General features: G+C 40.0%; 1 protein-coding gene across 1 annotated transcript in view; it reads left to right on the top strand.

The window, feature by feature from the left end:
- Positions 1–22,473, top strand: part of COL22A1 (collagen type XXII alpha 1 chain) — a 200,051-nt gene that overhangs the window by 113,607 nt on the left and 63,971 nt on the right. The window contains exons 21-29 of the mRNA XM_053982357.1: positions 4,719–4,772; positions 14,051–14,104; positions 14,465–14,518; positions 15,507–15,560; positions 16,710–16,763; positions 17,151–17,186; positions 19,433–19,495; positions 20,572–20,625; positions 21,814–21,855. Coding sequence (XP_053838332.1) covers positions 4,719–4,772; positions 14,051–14,104; positions 14,465–14,518; positions 15,507–15,560; positions 16,710–16,763; positions 17,151–17,186; positions 19,433–19,495; positions 20,572–20,625; positions 21,814–21,855 — 465 coding nt within the window. The remainder of the gene's footprint in view (positions 1–4,718; positions 4,773–14,050; positions 14,105–14,464; positions 14,519–15,506; positions 15,561–16,709; positions 16,764–17,150; positions 17,187–19,432; positions 19,496–20,571; positions 20,626–21,813; positions 21,856–22,473) is intronic.

Below are 22,473 nucleotides of genomic sequence, written 5' to 3'. Positions count from 1 at the left end.
CGTGACCTGTAAGACCTTTGAGTGACAGACAGTACTGTCCTGATTTTATTAAAACTGCCTGAAAAAGAAGAACTCTGAGAGTCTTTAACTTTTAGGGTGGTTTTGTGGTTTTCTTCCCTCTTCCTGTCCTTCTTTTTCTACTGTTAAATTGAAGAAAATTGAAGTGCTTTGGTTCTGCTCTAAAGTCTTTGATACCTGATCTACTGAAATATTTGTTGGAAATAAAACCAATTTTTTTTTTCTTGCTAGATACAAAAGGTGCAGGTGTATGACATGCTCCTGGAAAACATGCAGATCTGTAGCCAGTACAGACTAAACACAGCGTTCCTCTTAAGTGTACTCAATAATTTGGATTTCAATAATTTGCCTCTTTTTTAAATGCTACAATTTCATTCAAGTGATTGAAATTTCAGAAAGAGACAAAAAGAAAACATTTATCCTGCAGCAATCATGAGGTAGGAGCTATTTAGACCATTTTGAGTGTCATGTGCTGGACTGCAGCTTAGTTTTATAAAATTACATTGATAAAAATCTGTCCAAGTTCAAAGCACAATCAGTACAAAACAAAAAATAATACAGGAGCCTCATGGGGTAATAAGAATAAACTTATGAAAAGTAATGGAAAATATATTTATAATATAGTAACATTTCAAGAATGTACTTCTCCATGTTTAAGACTCAATGTACATACATCAAGCAGATAATAATAATAATAATAATAATAATAATAATAATAATAATAAAGTTTAAACTGGGAACTCCTGGGTTTAGGGTGCACTCTCCACCCTGAGGAGCAGTGTTCAGATCACTTGTCAATGCAGGTAAGGTTTGTCCCTCTCGGCTGTCCTGGGAGATATAAAGTTAACACATCTGTGGAGGGCTGCTGAGTTCTTCCTTTGTTTGATGGTGGAAGAAACACAGGTATCTGACTTTCCATTCTTGACCCATCTCTCACATGAGTGGATTATTGCATATGATTTTCCTGTTCAGGCCAGTCACAACTTGAATTTGGAAGTCAACACTATTTCAACTCTAACTTCTCTGTGTATGAACTTCCCTGGATTTGAACCACCTTAGGCTCCCAGAATCCAAGGGAAGGAGAGAGCTGACTGGTAATTCCAGGGTGAAATGGATAAATAATCCAGGAGAGAGAGGAGAATATGTTTGCCTAGAAAATTAAGTAGACTTTTTGGAAGGAGCCAGTCTCAAGGTGCAGTCTCTATCAATGTCCAGAAGTCCTTGTAACCCTTTACTTTGCCACAATTGCCCCAATAATCACTCATGATCTGGCCAACCCTGGTGATATTTTCATCCTCAAGCTATGGAGATGCTCTCACTTCAAAATTTACTGGTGTTATTTAATGCATATGGAGATTGCAAAAGGCGGGAGCCATCAGGAAGCTCAGACATTTATTAACATTGCTGGATTTCTTCTGGTTTCTCTAGTAATGCAGAGGTAAAGAGACCAGATGAAATGGGTAGTCCTAGTATCCCATCCAGATTACAGGGGAAACAAAATTGGCATTTATACTAGCAGTCATATTCATTCACAACTAAAGATGTTTTCTGCATACTTTGTACCAAATCCAGCTGTGTTCCTGGGCCAAATCTCAGAGAAAAACATGCTAAGAAAATATATTTGTGTTCTGGCTATTATTGGACAGCAAGATAGGAAACAGTTTTGCACTGTGGTGCCTTTCAGAATTTCCCCTCCAGCAGAGTGGAAACGACATTTTTCCTTGGTTTCCTGTCCTCTGTATAGTAGATATCTTTCTGATGGATGGTTGTGTTCATATTTATTTGTGGGTGTTTGAAATGTTCAGATGACTTTGCCCTGGCAAACTTCAGCCGTGCAGAAATCAGACTGTAAAAAAAATTAACAAAAAAAAAAGGAAGAGGGATTGATGCCACAGACTAAATCCAGAGTGAAACTGCAATAGTCAGTGAGGTAAATACATGAATTTCCAATAAAACACATCTTTTTAACTTTGCAACTGTTCAAATTGCTGATAAAGGCAAATAGGATATATTTCATATTGTCAAAAGATACACAATCTTACAGACTTATCTGACTCCTACTGTAGGTAACGACATAATTTTTGGTTTTCTCTGTCATATTATTAGGCAGTGTGACATTTCACTGAGTTTTGCTCTCATAGGTATAATTTCTCCCAGCAAGTATTTCTGTCCTTTACAGACAGACTATAATGCTTTGGAGCGAATCTGTTGTACTTGGATTTCAGCTAATCTCTGGCTGGCCCACAAGTCCCCTTCAAAATGGGAAATCTCTCTCAATCTCTCTGTCTGTATAATTAATTATATGTTGCTTTAAGAGATTTCTTAATGTTTTGAAAAGACCTGAAGTTTCTCAACATTATACCCAAGGAAAGAATAAACAGCTCCTCTTGCACCTCTCATTGCTGCCACAGATCAGTGTTCCGGGGCATCAGTCTGGAGACAGAACAGTTGGTTGGTGGGACATAAAGGCATCAATTACACTGTGTTGTTTTGATGGACACAATTAAGGATGCTTCCTCTGTGCTTGGTGCCAAATCCACCTCTGTTCCTGGGACCAAGCTTCAGAGAAGAGCACTGCAGCATCTCTCTTATGAGGAAAACTGAGAAAGCTGGGGCTGTTCAGCCTGGAGAAGTGATGACTGAGGGGGGACCTCATCCCTGTTTGTCAGTTTCTGCAGGTAGGGGTCAGAGCGTGGACCAGGCTCTGCTTGGTGTGCCCACTGGTGAAAAAAGGGGAACGGGCAGGAACTGATGCCCATGAAGTTCCATCTGACTATGAGGAAGAACTTCTTTACTGTGAAGGGACTGAGCACTGGAGTCTCCCTCACTGGAGATATTCTAGAATTATCTGAACACAATCCTGTGCCTGTGATCTGGGATAGTCCTGCCTGAGCAGGGAAGTTGGACCAGATGACCTGCTGTGGTGCCTTCCAACCTCACCCATTTTGTGATTCCATAATTCTGTGATTCTCTGTTCTGACCTCAGTATTGTAACTCTGGAAGTAGCCACTTTGGAATGTAGCTCCCACATGGATCAGAAGCTGGAGGTGGCTCATCTCCCATGTCTGGCCCCCCACACCACATCCTGTATGCTTTATTCATAAGCTTACATATTTATTTAAATGAGTATTTTAACATTGTCATTTGCATGGTCACCTTGGCAGTGGGCAAAATGATTATTTTTAACTAGAAAACATATGTTAAATCATGAGGTGACATGAGTCCTTCAAATTAAAAATGAGATCTTGTTAGCTTTGACAAGAAAATAAATGATGGATGTTGGAAAAGTAGAAGGAACACTTATGAATAGTGGGTGTGCTGGAGTATATAATTCAAATTTTTATTAATATTGAGTCCTGGAAATGATTATAAATTCCTTCTGATACCTGAGGACCCTATAATCACTCATTTAATATTCTTCTTAAATTCTTCTGTATATGAATGCTGATTCTCCTTGTTTTAGGGTGGAGGATTGTTGGGGATTTTGTAATGAGAAAAAGAATTAAAATAACTGATTCTGACACATCAGATAATAAATCTCAGTCACAGCTGAGGAAAGTATGATGATTTAGATTTTTCATTAATTTAAGTCAGCAGAAAGCTGTTGATTATAGATGCCGTTTCTGCACATCTTTCAATGAAGAAAAATAAAGGGAAAAATTTATATTTGACCCTTCACATTATCATAAACTTTGTAAATTATATTTTCCTTCTGAAAAGAAAATCAGTCTGGATGAGAAGTAGAAATGAGGGAGGGAAAAGTCTGTCTCTCAGATATTTACATGACTCCTCTTGTACCCTCCTACTGTATTACTAACAGCCTTAGAAATATTAATGATTCAGTGACTGTTACATGTGAGGCAAGAAGAGATAATTTTTTAAAAAGATGTGACTTACCTAAAGTAACACAGCAAGCCACCTGTTGGGTTAAGAAACAAATCCAACCTCTGCCTTAACTCCAGTGCTTACTCCATCCTTTCTTCCTCATTTTTCTCATGTCGGATTTTTTTCTTTCAAATTACTTGAGATCAAACCCATGGGGACACAGAGGTCCAGCATCTGTACAGGTGACCTTGTCTCAGGATTGTTCTCCAGCTCTTGGCTTGTCCTTGCCTCGCACCAGTGAAGTTCTCTGGTTCTGTTGAAGGGATATTTTTTACTTGCAGAGGAGTCTGTGAGATCTGCCCTTTGGTGTTAATGCCTCCTTTACCTAGAAATGCCTCATGGATTCCTGTTTCCCAGCTTAGAGATGTGTGGATCTTTTCTATTCAACCCTGCACCAGAGTTCTTAATTATTTTATTTCTTAATGCACAAAGCATTGCAAGGGACCAGAGGAACACTGCTTTACCTCTCAGCCCATGTTTACACTTGGCACCTCCCTTGGCTGCATCTCAGCACCTCTGACTTCCTTACCCCTCCGTAGGGGGAAGCCAGGTGGGATTGCAGAGTGTAGGAGATGCCACAATGTGCATGAGACAGCTCTCAACATTACAGCTATTGCCACAATTTGGGAGATACAGGATTGTTGAAGACAACTGGGGTTTCATCTCCAAATGCTGTCTGTTGTCTTCATTTCTAGCTTCTGTGTTTTGTGTACCCATGTTACACTGATTTACCAGTTTGGCAGTGAAAGACTTTGGAAAATCAATAGCAGTCTTTGGTCTACTCTCTAATATGTGCTCCTCTGTTGGACATGCAGGGTAAAAAGGGAGAACCAGGATTCCCCGGAATCAATGGTCTGATTGGCCCTCAGGTAAGTGATGATTTTTTCATTTTCCTATAATATGTGTAAAACCAGATTTGGTGGCAACAGGGGACATGGAACCACACAATGCAGCATGTGTGATCTTGCTCTTTATACTGTATTTGAAGTTCATGTTTCTTCTTTTAAGATGCAAGTTTATCTTGTTGAGAGTGAAAGATGTCTGTCTGTCTGACAAAAATTTCATTTACCTTCCAGAATTTTTCAACATCTTGGAACCAGGACATCTATGTTGTATGGGATTTCCCCATTGCTTGTGCTTAGAGCAGCATCATCCCAGAGGAAAATCACTGATTTGTGTTTAGTGAGGAAAGGAGATTAAGTTAATCACCCCTTAACTCTTTCTTTTTAAAACTTTTGGCAAATTAGAGCTCCATATTGCACCGTAACATCATAAGGGCAATACAGTGTGGTTTATTTATCTGACGATAAGAATCGTCAGAGAGGCTTCAGCTCCACCATGGATCAGCCCCTTTGGCCCTGTGTTATACTAACACTGACACCTCTGACATAGTTTCTTGCTAACTTTAGAGACAAATTCAGCAGACCTGAATCACTTTGCAGGGTCACCCCTGCAATAAGAAAAATATCCACGGGAACGTCCTAAAGCAGGAAAGGTGCAACCTCACGTTGAGCTGACCGCTCAGAATAAAACTGAGCATTTCATTTGTTCCCCTTTCAATAATAAATTAACAAACTGGACTTTGGCTTTAGGATTGTGTTTCAATAATTGCTAAAGTTTGGGGAAGAATGATGAGCTATTCCATTGCTACAGCTGTTGGTGATGTACTGCAACAAGCAGCACACTGCTGTACCAGCATAGGGTTTAGATGGTGATTGCTGCTACCTACCAATAAACGTCTCCTGTGGAAAAGCTGCTTGGGTCAGCATTCAGGGAAAGCAGTCAAGTCAACACACACCACACTCACCATGGCAAGCTCAGCAAAGAGAGGCAGAAGAGCCTTTTGTATGGTCAGTTCCAGCGAGGTTTATTTCACCACACTGAAAGGAAACCAGGAACAAAAGACAAAACCATGTCCTCTGCACAAGGTTAAGTAGGGGAGGGCACGGGGGTGGTACAAAGGGCAGGGCAAAGGGCATTGGCTTTCAGGGAAGATGGGGCAGGCCACCAGGGGTACCACAACCAATGAGGGAACAGGGAAAAGAGAAAGCAGAGGAAGTTGGGACGTATGGGGAAAGGAGCTGGGATTGTTAAGTCAGTAAGAAAGTCCTTTCTTTTTACCCAGGTGGGGTAAACTCTATGGTGTCTCCAAGGGAGGGCTCTGGGGATTTCCCTGAGGGGGAAGGAATCACACTACTGGAGAGCAGATACTGATTGCTCATTTATTTTCTCTGGCAATTTATGCCCTTGTAAACAGGAGGAATGATCTAGAAGTGGTTTGTGTGACAGGAGTTTTCTAAAGAGCTGTTCACCTGTCTGTGGAGAATGTCAGAGAGGTAATCCAAGGGGTGGATGCCTCATGCAGGTGAAATCCCTTGTGTCCAGCAGGGAATAGTGCCCTGCAGAACACCAGTTGATACTGGTTGTCATATTTTAAGACTTTTTTTCTTTCGGTACAGTATCTAATTTGCAAGTATTTCAGCAGCAGCCTGCAAGAATGAAGACAGTGTTTCTAATGGTTTTAAAAGATTTTAGAATCATAGAATATTCTGAGTTTGAAGGAATTCATAAGGATCATCAAATCACAGGCACCCCAAGAACCCCTTCCTATGCCTAGAGCGTACAAGAACACTTCTTGAATTCCTGAATCTTTGAGTCCAACACCCTGCTTTTGTTGTGTTATTTTTCTTAGGTTGATTGGTTGTGGGTTTTTTTGTTTTGTTTTGCTTTGGTTTTTTTTTGTTTTGTTTTGTTTTGTTTTTTTTTTTTTTTTTGTTTTATTTTTTTGTTTTTGGTTTTGGTTTTGTTTTTGGTTTTTTTTTTTTTTTTTTGGTTTCCTTAATTTTGGAGGAAGATTTTTTATCCATGTATTATTTTTAAGATACCTGACAGTATCCATCCAAACAATGTCACACTTATTTAGCTCAAGTTCCCTGCAAATTAAACATATATATGCATGTGTTAGCAATTTTATAAATGTATCTGTGAAAATTGCTGACATAGGATTAAGTAATTTTTCTTTTTTCACAAGCTAAATAACGTTAGCAAATTTTATATTAATTAAAACTGCACAAAATGCTTGCCCCATCAAGGGATTCTTAAATTGACTCTTCCTCCAACCTAACTGCATGAAAGGTAAAATATTGTTCCTATTCCTACAGTGGCACTCTGTTCTGGACATATTACTGCAGATTTCCATATTTCTCTTTAATGAAAATGCTTACATTCACTTTGTGACAAAACTACTTTTCAGCTTAACAGCACTTTTTGTGGCATTAGATTTTTAAAATATTTTATCAGCATTTTCTTTTCATTATTTTTTTTTCCTTAATTAAACTATGCCCCAAAAATGCCCAGGAAAAAAAGTGGTTTTCTTACACTGTAGTTACATAGATATTCATTGAAGTTATGTATGGGACCCTGTGTCAGCTGTTCCTGTGCTGTCCCCATGGTGTTGAGGGACACCTGAATTGAGTTTGCTGCACATAAACTAGATTAGGACATGAACATAGTCTCCCTTTCCTCTGCAATTTTAAATTTATGTCTACTTTTGTTTTCTGACCTGATTCCCCACATTGATACCTGTATGGACAAGAGGAAGGGGTTGATATAGGAGCTTTAGAAGGCTCATTGTTGCTGAAGGATACGGGCAAGATCTTCTGAAGTTACTACTGGGCTTTGTCAAGAAAAATCATTCCTGTCATGCTGAATCCAACTGAGAAGCCACAGATCAGGCAGCTGTGCAAGGGAACTGACTTAAGGGCTACTCTTGTGGGTCCCTTCCAGCTCAGGATATTCTGTGATTCTGTGGTTCAGTGATGAACTGCAGTTGAAATAAATCAGTCCAAGTCTCAAGGACCATTTGAGAGATTATTCATCAGACCCTGAAGCAGCATCTAGGAGGCAACTTCCCTGCTAGACTGGGCATGTTTTGTGGCAATAAGGTAGTTTTGTCTCTCTATGCACACACCAACTCAAATTATAATATAAACATATTTTTAAATATTTTTTCTTCCAGATCAGCTGTGGTGGTGAACCTGTCCATCTGCTTATTTGTTTCATGTTGTTTGATCAGTACCTTTAAAAATGAGCATTTATTTTTCAGTCATCTTTATAAATGGTGCATCTTGCAACATCATTAAGCCATGGAACGTAAATTCTGGATATTTTTTCCCCTCTGGAGTTGAACAATTTTCTGGCAGCAAGGACACAAACACCTGAACTTAATAATGTATTTGTGTTGTTATTATTTATTTGTACTATTTTAGTGTCCTTAATCATAGGCCCAACTTTTATTGCAGTAGGATGTTCTAATGCAGACTGAAAAATGAGCATTTCTGTAAAGAACTTTAAGCTGAAATAGTTGTCTCAGGCACTCTGAGCTGTATCACTGAGTTACCAGGGCTGGGGTTTGGCTCCAAATGCAAGCACTTTTTGGGTTGAGAATGGGGATGCAGTGCCTGCCTCTGTTGATGAAGATCAGTTGATGTCATCAGTGGATCCTGAAGCTCTCTTAAAACAGGCACCTACAAATGGGCCACTGAGCCACTGTCGAGGCTCCCTGAGCTGAGTGGGTACTTGCTGGCCACCAGTGAGACAGCAAAACACATCAAAAGTCTTTGAGATTTAAAGAAAAATGCCATAGCTGTGCCTTGCAATACCTCTGGGCTGTTACTGAGTTACTGAGGCTTGCCTTGTGCTAGATAACCTGGTGGTGTAAGTCAGACCTGAGATGGAGACCAGTACAAGCTGTACCTGTTATGGTCCTGGCTGGCAGTGATTTAATTAGTATAGACTTGTCTGTAGGGTGTGAGCTCAAGCCCAGCTTTTCTTAAGTAATTCAGGAAATAAATGATGTCTACTGAAACACACAGTGTCCCTCATGTACTTTTTATAATGCAAGTTAATACTGCAAAATGTAAGAAAAAGGATGTGGGCCCCAGCTGCAAAGCTCAGATTAAATTCAAACTTTGCCAGTGCTGCTTGGAATTGAAAGATATTGCTCAGAGTGATCTTTAATAAGATCTCTACCTTTAAAAAAATAAATTAAAAAAATCTTCACCTGTGAAGATTGCTAATAGTGCTGAAACAAAAGACATTAAAGGAGATTTTTTTTAGTGTTTTTTCTCATTTGCTGCACTGACTCAGTAAACCAACTCCAAGCAAACACATGAGGAAATAAATCTTCCTCTGTCGACAAAAGAGATCATGTCCATAGCTTACACTAAGTAATTAAATTAAACAAACACTGCCTTTTCACTGGAAGCAGGAAACTCTCCTAGAAAGACTGCTATGTACAAAGTTAACTTTATTCCATACTTTTAAAGAGCTGCAAAGACAGTTCAGAGAATTCTTTGTTGACAAAACTTTTATTTTAAATTTAATGTTGGTACTCCCGTTCCAATGCCACCTGATGAAATGACTGGAGACTGGATCCATGTATAAATTATGGCACTGTCACTGATGCTGAGTAGAGGACATATATTGTAGACAAATGCTCAGATCTGTTGGTTCTTCAGGCTTTTAATTTTACTGTCATCAGCAACAGCTTTTTTTATAAATTCTCTTACCTTTGTATTGATTTGTAAGGCAGGATTGAAGTAGAGAGAGAAACACGGTGCTCTAATGCAGCATTACAGGAAATATCTCAGTAATAATTTCTATTTTAGACTGGATATAAGGAAGCATTTCTTCAGTGAAAGGGTGGTCAAGCACTGGATCAGGCTGCTCAGGGAAGAGTAGAATCTCTGTCCCTGGAGCAATTTAAAAGAAGTGGCACTTAGAGGTGTGGTTTGGCAGTGGCTGTGGCAGCCCTGGGCTAATGGTTGGACTCGAGGGTCTTAAAGGTCTTTTCCAACCATAACAATTCTCTGATTGTATAATTCAAATTCACAGCAGAAGTGGCTGGGGTGAGAAATGAAAAGCAGTTTTGAGGAGCTGATCCTGGAATCCACTCAGATGCTGTGGAGGAGAAGTGGAGAGGTGGAGTAGCAAAGACATAGCGAGAGACATGGGCTGCTTCACAAAACTGGCTGCAACATCTTCATTTCTGATGGGAAAGGAATGTAAATAAAGGAAAGACAGCACAAAGGCAACAGGAAGGGTGTGTGGGGTCTTTCTAAGAGGTGGAATTGTTGGGAATGTCTTTGAAGAAGAGAGAGTGGAAGGGAAAAGGCTGTCAGTCCCTCAGTTACTCATTTTGCTCTCATTTTGGCAGCAGACAGAATGCTCCTGAGTGACACTTCTTGTTGAGAAGTGCTACACTACATTAACAGCCCAGACCAGAAACTGTTTTGGTATGGGTTAAGGGCTGAGCTAAACCTTTGTCATAGTGTAAGAGAATCCAGACAATGGCATGAAATAATACACAGAAAGTGTCTGCGTAGGCTTTGCCTTCAGGTGTCTGGGAAAGCCATCAGACTTCAGTTTTCATTGTGGAATGTCATTTGTTCGCCTCCCTGTAAGACTTAATCATCCCTTCTTTCATGGAAAAGAGATTTAGGCTAAGCAGCCTACTGAGGTAGTTACAGACAAAGATTTCTGTTCCTTCTCAGAGCCTCCTTAGGGAGTGCACAACCTAAATGTTAATATCCCTGCCTTTCCCAGCCCATCTTCCAGCAAGGTACACACTGGAAGAGGAGAGCACTGGAGAGTGGATTCTAGAGGACAGACACAGCTGTGTCTCCAGTATGAACAGTGTCAGGTTTCTTTCCTAGAGCACTGTCACTGCATTACATTGTCTAAGGAATGGGGTTGGATGAACACAAGCCTGAAAAAAATCCACCCTCCACGTGTTTTTAAAGATATCCCATCCCAAAACACACACGCCTCTACACAATATTTAGATTTTAGATTTTAATGAACATTTGAAATATTTTTGTTTCAGAACAGCAGTTTGAAAATATTCTGGTCTAAACATTTTATTAAAATACTCCATGTTTTGCATTTGTTTTCCAAAGTGAGTTTGTGTTGATCTGTTTTAAAATCAAGTTTTCATGTATCAGTTCTTTCTTCAACACTTACAAACCACATGTCAGAGTGTTTATCAGCCGGAAAAAAAAATAGACCCTGTGATTGTTTTCTTCTGGTTCAGGGTTTTAACAGGACAACACTGTGGTCTAGATTTGGGATAGGGACTCTCATCTGTATAATTCATCAAATAATCTTTGAAAAAGGTGGTTGTATAAATCAGGTGCTTTACTCTGGATTCACTCAAAAATGGAAGCAAAGAAAACAGATGGTGTGAGATTTTTTGGGGGTAAACATTACACACAGTCCTGCTGCTGTAGTTTTATCATGTTGGGTTTCTTAAAACATAAATAGATTCTGTCAGTTTGGTGAATTCTAATATTTAAAAAAAATATTACTTGCTCTGAATTTTACTCAGAAGACAGGAGAAGGGCTACAATATGAGATGCTGTTATGCAAGTGAAACAATAATTCTCTGCACAGTAGCAAAAGAGACTGTTCTATAAAGGATATTTATGATGTATTTCTGCCATTTTATTTCAGTTTATCCCAGCACTTGCTGTAGCCCAGGCTGCAGAAAGCAGGAAACCCAGTAGGACAGTCAATGTACTCTGCTGTGTGCAGTCAGCTGGAGCACGCTGCCAGCACCCTGTGCATCTCCAAGGGATAATGCTGGCCACTCCATAAAACTGTTCTTTTGTGTCTGCCTCAGAGAAGATTTTATCAGAAGAGCTTCTCATTAGTGGGCGTAGCATTTGTTGGTACAACACATGGTGAGGCTACCTGTAAACCAGTTTGAGCATGATATCCTGAGTAATTGTCTCTTGGAGGACAATGAAATTGAATTATTAGTGGCAATTTAGGAAAAGAATCATATCAGTGGGATTCAATTTCAGGAATTACTGTAGCATAGGATTATTATGGTCTAGCATATGGAAAGTTTAAGAGAGTAATTAGAAATTGTCTTGGATAGTGAGAATACCAAGAGTTACGTGGAGAAAGAGCTGGGATGAGGAGGATGTAGCACTTAATATTTTAGGGATTATACTGATTGCTGACAGATGCTGGAGTAAGACTTTGCTTTTAGATCAGATTGACCCTGTAAATTCACTGTGTGGGGTAACACAACATACCTGGGATTGCTTGGGCTGAGGCTGGGTCCTGACTGGGGGTTTTCACCTCCTGATAGAAGTTCCCTGTTGTAGGGCTAGGAAGGATGGGTTTCCTGGTGGGAGACAGTTCACTTACTGACACAGAGAGAACAAAATTAAATTATTAGGAAGGAACTGATGGAATTGTCAAGGAAAGTCTGCAGAGGTAAATTTATACATAGTCCAGTCGGAATCAGTTTGTCATTTTTCTAAAGTTTTACCTTCTTTCCCAGTAATCCCCCAGTTCTTCATGGAAGCCCCCTCTTGGAGCCTATACGTTCTGTAGGGCTTTCCAGCAGCCTCCCTGTAGAGGTGGAGCAGGGCCAAGCAGAATTTCCATGTCCTTGGTGTCTCTTTGCTCCCTCCAGCTGTGGCTGCACACAGCTGTGTCTGTGTGTAGTATTTTTTCTTGTGCTGGGCTTTATTTGGACTGATGAGTCTTTTCCTTTAATGGTGAAGCCTTTTTAAATGAAGGATGGTCTTCACCAGGTGTCTACTGATGGGTGTAGAATCTTTAAGTGCAGGATCCAACTGCAGGACTCCCCAGGAATTAAATAATCAGCATCAGTGCATCTGAAGGCACCTTTCTGGGGATGTTCTGCTGCATTCACATTTGAGGCACTCTACAAGTGAGAGTGTTGCTGACAGGATAATTCCATGTTTGTTCTGAGTTGCAGTGAGGCAAGTTCAACTACAGTTTCCTTTTCTGGTCTCTTTGCCCCATCTATTGGTGAGAGACTGTCTTAGCTCCTGGCTGAATAAGATCACTTATTTGCCATCTCTGCCAAACCATGCCTCAAATAGATCCTTCTCCTCACTTTTTTTACACAATTTTCTTCTTATCATCTACATTTTTCATTAAAAATAAATGGTAATATTGATCTATGACTTGTAATACCTTAATATTGAAGGATGTGAGGGAAAATGCTCTCTGGCCATTTTCTGTCTTGTATCAGTTGCTCAGTTTCAAATGTTTACAGAGGTTTTGGCTGGGGTGGTTTGTTGTTTTTTTAAGTAGGATCACACCAGAACTCTCCTTATGCTGAAAACTGAAAATTAATGAGATTGTCATGTTAGAAAGACAGAAGGAGGCATCCAGGCTAAAATTTCAGCTCAGTCACAAACCATTTCTCATGCTGTTTGCTCAGGTCCTGATCCAAAAAATACATGAACACGTTTCATTCTGAGCGTGGGAGAAATCCTGTCGTGTCTACAGGGGAAGCTGGCAGTAACAAACACCTTTGTATTTAAAGCAACATACTAAGATTTGTCAAGACTGGAAACAATCTCTCATAGGAAGCCAAATTTAACAATTTGCTTGATGCATAAAAATAGATCCCTCTTTAAACCAGGTGGCTATTGAGAGAATATTTCTCCTAAGAGAAACAGCTGTTGCAGGGAAATGAAGCAGCATGTTAAGATATTTCCAATTGAATGTGTTCATCAAACTGTGAGTTTGTGAGAATCTTTTACTACCCACCAGGCTGATGTTGAGCAACAAAATGGTGGCAAATTTTGTTTTAAGACACTTGAGTCATTGCAGCATTTCTCTTGGATTTCTATTTTTAACCCCACTCTCCCCCCCAAAAAAAAGCAAGCTCAGTCCACAAGCCTGTTCATTCATTAGTTGCTTTCAGCATTTTTTTGTTTTTCAGAGGTAAATTATTCACTTTGAAACAACATGAATCAAGATTAACTTTGTCTGTATGCTCCAAGGAATCCCACTGGTCAAGCTTTGTTTTGTAGGTTACCACTGATGGCCTTCCACTCCTCCTTCTCTTGTACTGGAGTGGAGGATGGAGCTCCCCTTGTAGTAATGGCAGCAGTGGCTTAAGCAGAAGAAAATATTCTACCTGTGTTCATGGCCCCTTGCTATGGCATCTTGCACTTTTTGGGTAAAGGTTAAGCAAATAAAGCTCAGTGCTTTTGACTGCTTCCTACAGGGCCCCTATTACACAGGGGAGGACCTGAAGCTTTCAGCTACTACCAGAGAATTTGATAAATTGGTTTTCTTTCCTCTCTTGCAGGGACCTCCAGGGCCCCCAGGCATTGCTGGACCCCCGGGACCACCTGGGCCACCGGTAAGAAAGCCTGGGGGGGTTTGTTTTATATCAAGGAGAAGAAAAAACAGCTGGAGAAAATTTTAGGTCATGGCTTTCAGAGGGAACAAAGTTAAGGCCTCTGGCAATGTGGGTTTTCTCTTATATTTTCTCTGCTGCAAAGCCACAACTAGTCCTAGAGCACAGTCTTCTCCCTGCTGAGCCTTGGAACCATGTTGGTGCTTCCTGGGGATAATTCAGTGTCTCCAGGGCTCCCCACGGCAGTGACCTGACTGAAATGGAAGGGAAAAATACACTTCAAGTGAAAGCATCAATCTCCAGTGAGATTCCTGCAGAGAACAGAAATACTGATTTATTTTTTCTCCTGATTTCATTTCTCAGGGACTGCCAGGAGAGATTGGAGTTTCTGGTAAAACTGGACCACCTGGACCAGCTGTAAGTGTTGAGGAACTGTTTACCTCACCTCAAAGTTCTTCATTACTTCAGATAGTTTAATTCCAAAGTCTGCTTTTTTTCCCCCACATCTTTTCTGCACGCAAGGTTTTAACATGGGCTTCAATACTGTCACTTTTAATCCAGAAATGAGTCTCAGATACCTTCTGTGAATAAGAATTTTACCAGGTGCAGCCCCACTATTCCTACGGAATTGGATCATGGTGTTTTCTTTATATGATACCTTTCAAAATTCCTTTCGTATGTGACACAATATTGTTTCTCCAAACCTGGAATTTCCTGAATCAGGCCAAATAACTCATGATTAAAATCTCATATTTAGCAGAGTGTAGCAATTTATGTTATTCTTAAGTCATAAAAGCTGAATAATTAAATATTTAGTACAGAATTGCCACCTACAGCCTGCAATATGTGTGGATTCACTGATACTTGGAAATAGGAGGAAAACTTTTTTCTTGCAGTTTTAAATGCATTATAGGAAGTAATTTTAATTCTTATCTTGCTGAACCACTCTGTCACTATGTGCTATATAATTTAATTTTAGGTGTCTATCTACTGTATAAGAAATTACCAAGATTTAAAAGGAGAAACAGATGAAAAAAAATAGCTACAGGTAATAGGGACTTATAGAGAATAAGTTAAAATGTAAGTAAGATACATAAAAAAGTAAAGATCCTCAGTACATAAAAGCTCTATACTGGAGTTTCTTTATAACAGTGCTGACATCCAGTGGTCATTCACTAAAACTGGGAGACTGGAAGAAAGGGCAGAGCAAAAATATGCAGTGAGAATTTTTGTGTCTTTTGAGACACAGTAGGAAAAACCAGTCAAACCAAAATGCATGAGGGGGTTCTTCTTTTCTTTAACTTAGGTGAGTGGCAGGAGCGATGCGCTGAACATATTTATGCTGAGTTTGCTGGTAACAATTTAAAGAACTGTCACTTAGAGCTTGTGTTTTCCTCTTGTTTAGGGGCTGCCTGGCAAAGATGGACTCAATGGGCTTCCCGGGCTTCCAGGTCAAAAGGCAAGTGACACCACAGACACTGGGATTAAGCTGCTTATCTGGGCAGATCATTGGGGTGAGCAAGTAAAGGAAGCAGGAAAAACTCAGCTGGACATTGCAGACAATCAGTCAGGGAATCCAGTGGCTCTGGCAAGCCAAGGCATGTATCCAAGGCACAAAGAAGAAGAACAAAGAAGTGTAGCAGGCTCCAGAGATGTTCCTTTCTTTTCTCCCTGAAGGGCTGGAAAGAAGAGATGCCATCCCCCTGAGCCTTCTCGAGGTCTGTGTGGCAGAAAATTAGTTCTTTATTATTCCCTACTTCTTATGCCCCATTTAAAAGTTTTTCCAAATTATGGCTTGGGAAAGGGAGTTGTCTCCTCCACTGTCTATGCACTGGGAGAAAGGGGATAGTAAATGTAGAGTTGGAGACCCTTGACTTCTCATCCCTCTGCAAATAAGGGACAAATAAATGTAGCATATTTTGACTACAAAGGCCAAACTAGGTTTTGGGGATGATGATTATATTAAAACGATTATATTAAAGAAAACAGCTCTTAACTATCTGTTGCCTTGGATTGCCTTGGCAGAGGTTTTCTTGCTTCTGATACTTGATCTCAGGTCTAGTAGAGTTCCCAGCTCCCATTTATGGATGAATAAAAGTGAGGAATTTGCAGTCCATAACTTATTTCTGATGTTAAACAAAGTCTGGATTTTATCCACACATCTATGTAGTACTTACGGCACTTCCCAGCTATGTTGCCACATTTCAGCCACTGCAGCCTCTGCTATCCATGCTGATGACACCCACATGGAAGATCAGTTTTAAAGTATTTACACAATGGATCCAGTGACCAAGGCCCCACTCCCAAAAATTTATGTTTTTTTAAAACACTTTCTAACGACATACAGTTTGAAGAAACTGAATTGAGGGTTTTTTCCCAGATAATTCACTATGGACATCTTTAATGTAACAGTGATCATGTTGTTCCAAAAATTCTCCAGTAGAGTCCTGCAGATGTGATTGCATATGGCACTAGAATGGAAAAATATTCCGGGAGGCATATTCTCATATGACTCCATTTATAGCCTCAAGGTGATCCTGAGGAGCTGAGTTAAAATATTCCTCACCATTGACTGCAAATGTGCATTGACCTGTTGTGTTCCCTGCAGGGAGAACGAGGGGAAAAGGGTGAGGAAGGCTTTCCTGGAAAAGTTGGCCCTAAGGTAAGGGATTGTATTTCATAATCTGCTGTACCCACTGAGTCAACCAATGTGTGATTTTAGAAGGTCTTATACTGAAGTCAGGAGAAGAAGATTCCTCTGAAGTTGGAGACATAAGGGGATGAGGAGATGGGGTTCGCTGACTTTTATGGTGTTCCTTGTTTGATGCTCCTTTCTCAAGCCTAAGTGTGTAGAGAGATCTAACCTGTACCTTGCATTGGCTCCCTGCAGGCTGCATTCCCAAGCCATCAAAAAAAGACAATTTCGGAGCCTTGTGGGATGTAGGTAGAACAATATGGACCAGTAGGGACCACATTTTGCTAATGAGGAAGTGTTCTTACCAAAGGGTCAAGTCCTTACAATGTTATAGATTTGCTTTTGTTTTTCCAGGGTGAACCAGGGAGCCGTGGCCAACCTGGTGAGCAGGTGAGCAGAAAAGCAGTCTTAACAGCAAACCTGACTTGTAAAAATAATAGCAAGTGACTACATGAGATAACAAATCCATTTGCCAGTGACAAGATCTGTGCATGTCACTTGCATCTGTGATTGAAGGTACAATAGTAGTATGGATGAGACTTACGGTTGATTTTAGAGGTCTTTTCCAACCGTAATGATTCTGTGATTGATGAAATAAGGCTACAAATCCGAGGCACAAATCGAGGTTTATTGGGATAAGGCACTCATTAAGTTAATAACAATTACCCCACCCTGTGAGTCTGGACTGTACTGCTGTTATTCCAAAAGCCCTTATAATAAATCTGCCTGATAGGTGTCACTCAGTTCCCAGGAAAGTATCTTTACTTGGTGTCCCAGGTAAGGGAAATCACTGCAGCATGGGCAAATGATTCCTCAAGAGTGTTTTCATCAGGCTCCAAGGGAGGAGCGGTTTCTGTACCTTTCCTTAATGTCATTTCACTGTAGCTGGGCAAACAAACTACCAGGCCTAAAGTTTCCAGGCAGGGTTGGTCCAAGTGCAACAAAGGGCCAGATCCCAGCCAGAAGAACACTGTTCCTTGGCCCGAATCATCTCCCTACACAGGGCTGTTTTGAATTTTAGCACCACCTTCCAAGGCACTTGCCCCTCTCTCCACAATGTGATGTCCTCCACATGTTTCATAAATGTTCTCTGTTCTGTCATAAGTTCAATAGTGCTGTCCCTGAGAGGACTTAACTTCACACATCCTCTGAATTTTGACAGTAAGTTGCTAATAGCAGGTATATGAATGCTGTTCCTTCATTCAGTTATGTACCACCCTCCAGATACCATTCTACTCTGCATTTCTGTGGTTGCAGATGAGAACATTGCCTATGCCAGATATTTTACCAAAGTCAAGATACATCAGGAAAATGCTTTCTTCTTGTCTGCTTAGTTTTCATGTCTAAGGAGGGAACTGGATGGGTTTGATATGATTACTTTTTAACAAATGCACATTGGCTGTTTTGTATTAACTTTCTGTCCTTAAACTCGTACAAACTCACTGATATTTTGCTTCAGGACCTTTTCAGAAGCCAAATTTACACCATGTTTTTATTTTCCTTCTAAATTCTCCTCTGTCTCCTTCAATGTTAGATGCTCTGATTACTCTCTGAATCTCTGGAATCACAGGGATCCTGTTGTCATTTCCATTCCTGGAAGTGTCCAAGGCCAGATTGGAGCAACCTGGTTGAGGGGAAGATGTCCCTGCCCATGGCAGGAGACTGGAACTAGAAGATCTTTAGTGTCCCTTTCAACCCAAACCATTCTATGATTCCATGACAGCCAGGATCCCACAGTGGCTCTGAGAAAGCACCACTCCATCTGCCACCAAATGCCACTTTCTTTAAAATTCTCCCAACATCACCTGGATGTTCTTAGTCATCCTCAGTTACTACAGTATCTTGTTCCTCACCTAATTTTGTCTACAGACCCATTGTACCTCTACCATGATAACCTTTTGTTCTCCCTATGCTTAAGATAATCTCTTTAGAGCAGGGATTACCTTTTCTTGGTTCAGTATATGTACAAGACTGAGTGCATTTGGGTCCTGTCCATGACTGATCTCCTTTGTGATATTGCACTCTAAATTCAGATAGAAAAGAATTATAAATAGGAAACCACAGGGTTATTTTCAGATTACAAACTGGGTCAACTGGGAGCTAAATTTGAGAGTACTTGATATATTTAGAAGAAACCACATGGCACAGAGATCATAGTTACTCCAATAGCAAGTATTATAAAACAGAAACTCAAAGGTAATGTTTAAACAGAAATAAATCCAAATGTGCAATAGTGCACTCAGATAATTCTAGATCTGTTCATCAGCTGACATCTGTACTGTTCAGATTAATACACTGCAGTTTTTGCATTTCCAGACTACACCAGATCATTAATGATGAAAATAAAAGTCAGATTGTATTTCTTTTTCTGCTTTCATTTGCTTGCTTGGTCCTGCTACATAGCAGCATGAAGGAAAAATGTCCTAAATTCTGTGGCATCAGTTAACAGGCAAAACTCAGAGAAGTCTTACTTGCTGCTTTAAGTAATGGTTTAAAAAAAACCTAAGAAATTATTTGATAATCAAACTAATCTCATTTTCTCTCAGCAAACTACATCTGCAATCAATCTCATGAGGAAACTCAGGCAGGGTCTGTCTTACAGCATTCCGATTTCACACACTTCCTCTTACTTTCAGGGTGAAGCGGGTTTTCCTGGTCCTAGGGGCTTACCTGGATTGAGAGGAGAAAAAGGAGACCGGGTGAGTGACTATGAGCCACAAGTTGACCTTCTTTAGGCCATTTAACATCAGGAGGACATACCTTGAGTGTCCCTAGATGATGTTGTCCCTTGGTGTGATGGCTGTGGTGAGCAGCTGATTGGCAACCAGCAAGGTTACCAAGTACCCAAGAAGGTACTCCCTGCCTGGTGACTGTTCCCAGTTGATGCAGAGGCGCTAATGAGCAATGTCTATCCCAAATGGGAAGAGTTGTGCCATGCTGCTTGTGAGGCAGTAGGAAAGGTTAGAACTCTAGAGGATAGATTGCACAGTAGAACTCCCTTTCAGAATTACTTGCCTGATTTAAGGACATTTAAAATTCTTGGTAACAACAAAAAAGTTACTAATCCACCTTGTCATTGAGCCCTGGAAAAGGCTTCAGATGGCTGAATTATCATCTGAATTCAGATGATATCATCTTCCCAAGTGCTGGTGTCTACTGCTTCCTCTGGGTAGCTGCAGAACTCTGGAGATGTCTTCATACCAGGAAATATTTGGGTCAGGGGCCTGACAGTAAATTTAGCCATGTAAGTGAGGTTTGTAACCCTGATAACTGATGAGATGCTTGAATGTGATCAAGAAGGATCTAAAATCAACTGAGGTTTTTCCATGCAGTTTGCTCCATTATGTGCCTTGTAGAGCACAGGATACAGAATATATTCATGGCAGAGGTTTGAAACTAAATGGTCTTTAAGGTACCTTCCAACCCAAACCAAAAACAGTAATATGAATATTCACTCTGTGTCTTAACTGCTGTTTTGCTGCCTATCTTTTCCAATTGGAAAAAAAAACTCTCTGCATTTTTATAACTGCATCAGGCAGTAGGATCTCCTACAAGCAAGTTATTTTAACTTTACTTTCTGTGAAGTCAATTGATATTCATTGGTTTTGAAAATATAGTGGATTTTTGAAGCCATCTTCAAAATGTTACATTTTTGATTGCTTGCTCTACATCTTGGAAGATAGGTAAGATAACTGAGAGTGTAAAATACTTTAGTGAGGCTGATGCATTCAAATCAAAATGTGCATGTTTCTTGCTCTCCTTTCCCTGCTTTTAGGGAGAAAAAGGAAAAGATGGTCTCCCAGCAATGAAAGGTGAAAGAGGAGAAAAAGTAAGTCATGAAATTACCCTGATCTTCCTTAGACAATAAAGGAAAACAGAAAAAGGGGCAGAGACAAGTGATAGAGGAGGTTGAGAAAGACTAGAAAATTTGGAAGACTTTTAGCTGAACTATACAGAGAGGCAGCAGAAATTGCTATATGTGGGATGGAGACAATAATTTATTGAGCAATGAAATCCGGTGAAATTAAGGACAATTTTGTTAATTCAAGGAAAGCTTTTCTTATTTTTTTTTTTATTTTGTTAAGATTTTCTCTTTGTTTCAGTTTTATAATTGGCTGATATAAATGAGCCTAGAACTAAAATCTAAAATGTTTTCTGTGCCTGTCTGTGAGGGATAGAACAATAACTTAAGGAACTGTCTGGGCTTCTGCCATCACAACACCATTAATTTTAGTGAAAGTGAGAGAAGTAGACAAAGGTATTGTCCACCAAAATTTACATTCAACCTTTGTGAACATGAAGGTGAAGAAGAAACACTGTCCTTGCAGATGCTTGTGGGGTTATAGTGGAAAAACTGCCCTCATTGCAGAGGCAGTGGCATTCAGGATGGGGTTCTTCCATCAGTCCTCAGTTTATCAGTGACTTTCACCACTTGTGGAGGTGGGAATTCTTTCATGGGTGATCCACTGACATCAGTAAAGCACCTAAACCTCCTTTACCTAGGAGTTCTTGGCTTTCAAGCATCAGGGGACTAATGTTTGTGGAGCACAGCCCACAGGAAGGTCAGTGCCAGTGCTCAGGAGATCCTCCAGCAACAACGTAGTTTTAACTTAAAATTGGGGGAAAACTGGATTTAGCAACTTAAATATTTGATGAAAACCATTTTTTTTTAAATTAATGAAAGAAGTTTAGCTAAAACATTTTTCAGTCAAGACTTTTGTCAACTTTAATTTAAAAAGCAAATTAAACTTCATATGCTAAACTGGGTGGGAAAACTTTAGAAATTCATCGGCCTGTCAAGTCAGGTTGATGATGAAATCATAGAAGGATGAAGACAACAGAATGAGAATCCTGTATGCAACAAAGCAAGGACAGCAAAAATTCAGTCCAGAAGTGTCACTGAGCTGGAGGGTTGGGTTACATATCATCTGGTAATGCTGCATCTTCTAAATGATAATGTTGAGTTTTATTTGGGAATCTTTTTATGTAGTTAGTTAAATTTTTTTCCTCTCTCCAGGGTGACACAGGTTCCCCTGGACCCCCAGGCTTACCTGGAACAGTAAGTAAGATTGTGTTTGGTGCTGTAACAATATTCAAGGTGTCATTCCTCCACATAAATTCCTCAGAAACAATTTTCAAGTTTCTTACTTCTCTGCAGAAACTTTGCAACTTATTTGTTCTGATATTATCTCCTTTTGCTTGCAAGAAGCAATATCAAGAATATCAAGGTTTATTTGGTCTTTTTTTTTTTTTTTTTTTTTTTTTTTTTGTGAGGTTGTACCTTCCTCTGCCTCTTTGCAAAAAGCAGACCATAAATAAATGTCTTGCTTTCTAAATGAAGATGCAAAGTTACTTTGGGGAGCCTGAGTATAATTACAAATTCACTAGTGATTAAATCAGCACCCACTGAATGTAAATACACAAACCTCTCAGTTCCCTCTAAAAAAACCTGAGTAAGCAGTTTGGAATAATCACCATCATTGCAACTAGAGGACTTATGCCAGTCACAGATCCTCCAAGACATGGCACACGTCCTCTCATCAGCTCTGCTCACTACAGCTGGATACAGCTGCCTCATTCATGGATTATGGAGAAAATTTGAGTTAAGGTCTGTTGGTTGGTGAAAATTGAGTGCCTAAAGACCTTGACACAGCAACAGAGTGTTGGAATCCGAAAT

Source organism: Vidua macroura, chromosome 1, assembly GCF_024509145.1.
Source record: "Vidua macroura isolate BioBank_ID:100142 chromosome 1, ASM2450914v1, whole genome shotgun sequence".
NCBI lineage: Eukaryota > Metazoa > Chordata > Aves > Passeriformes > Viduidae > Vidua > Vidua macroura.
This window is presented reverse-complemented; position numbering and strand designations above follow the sequence as displayed.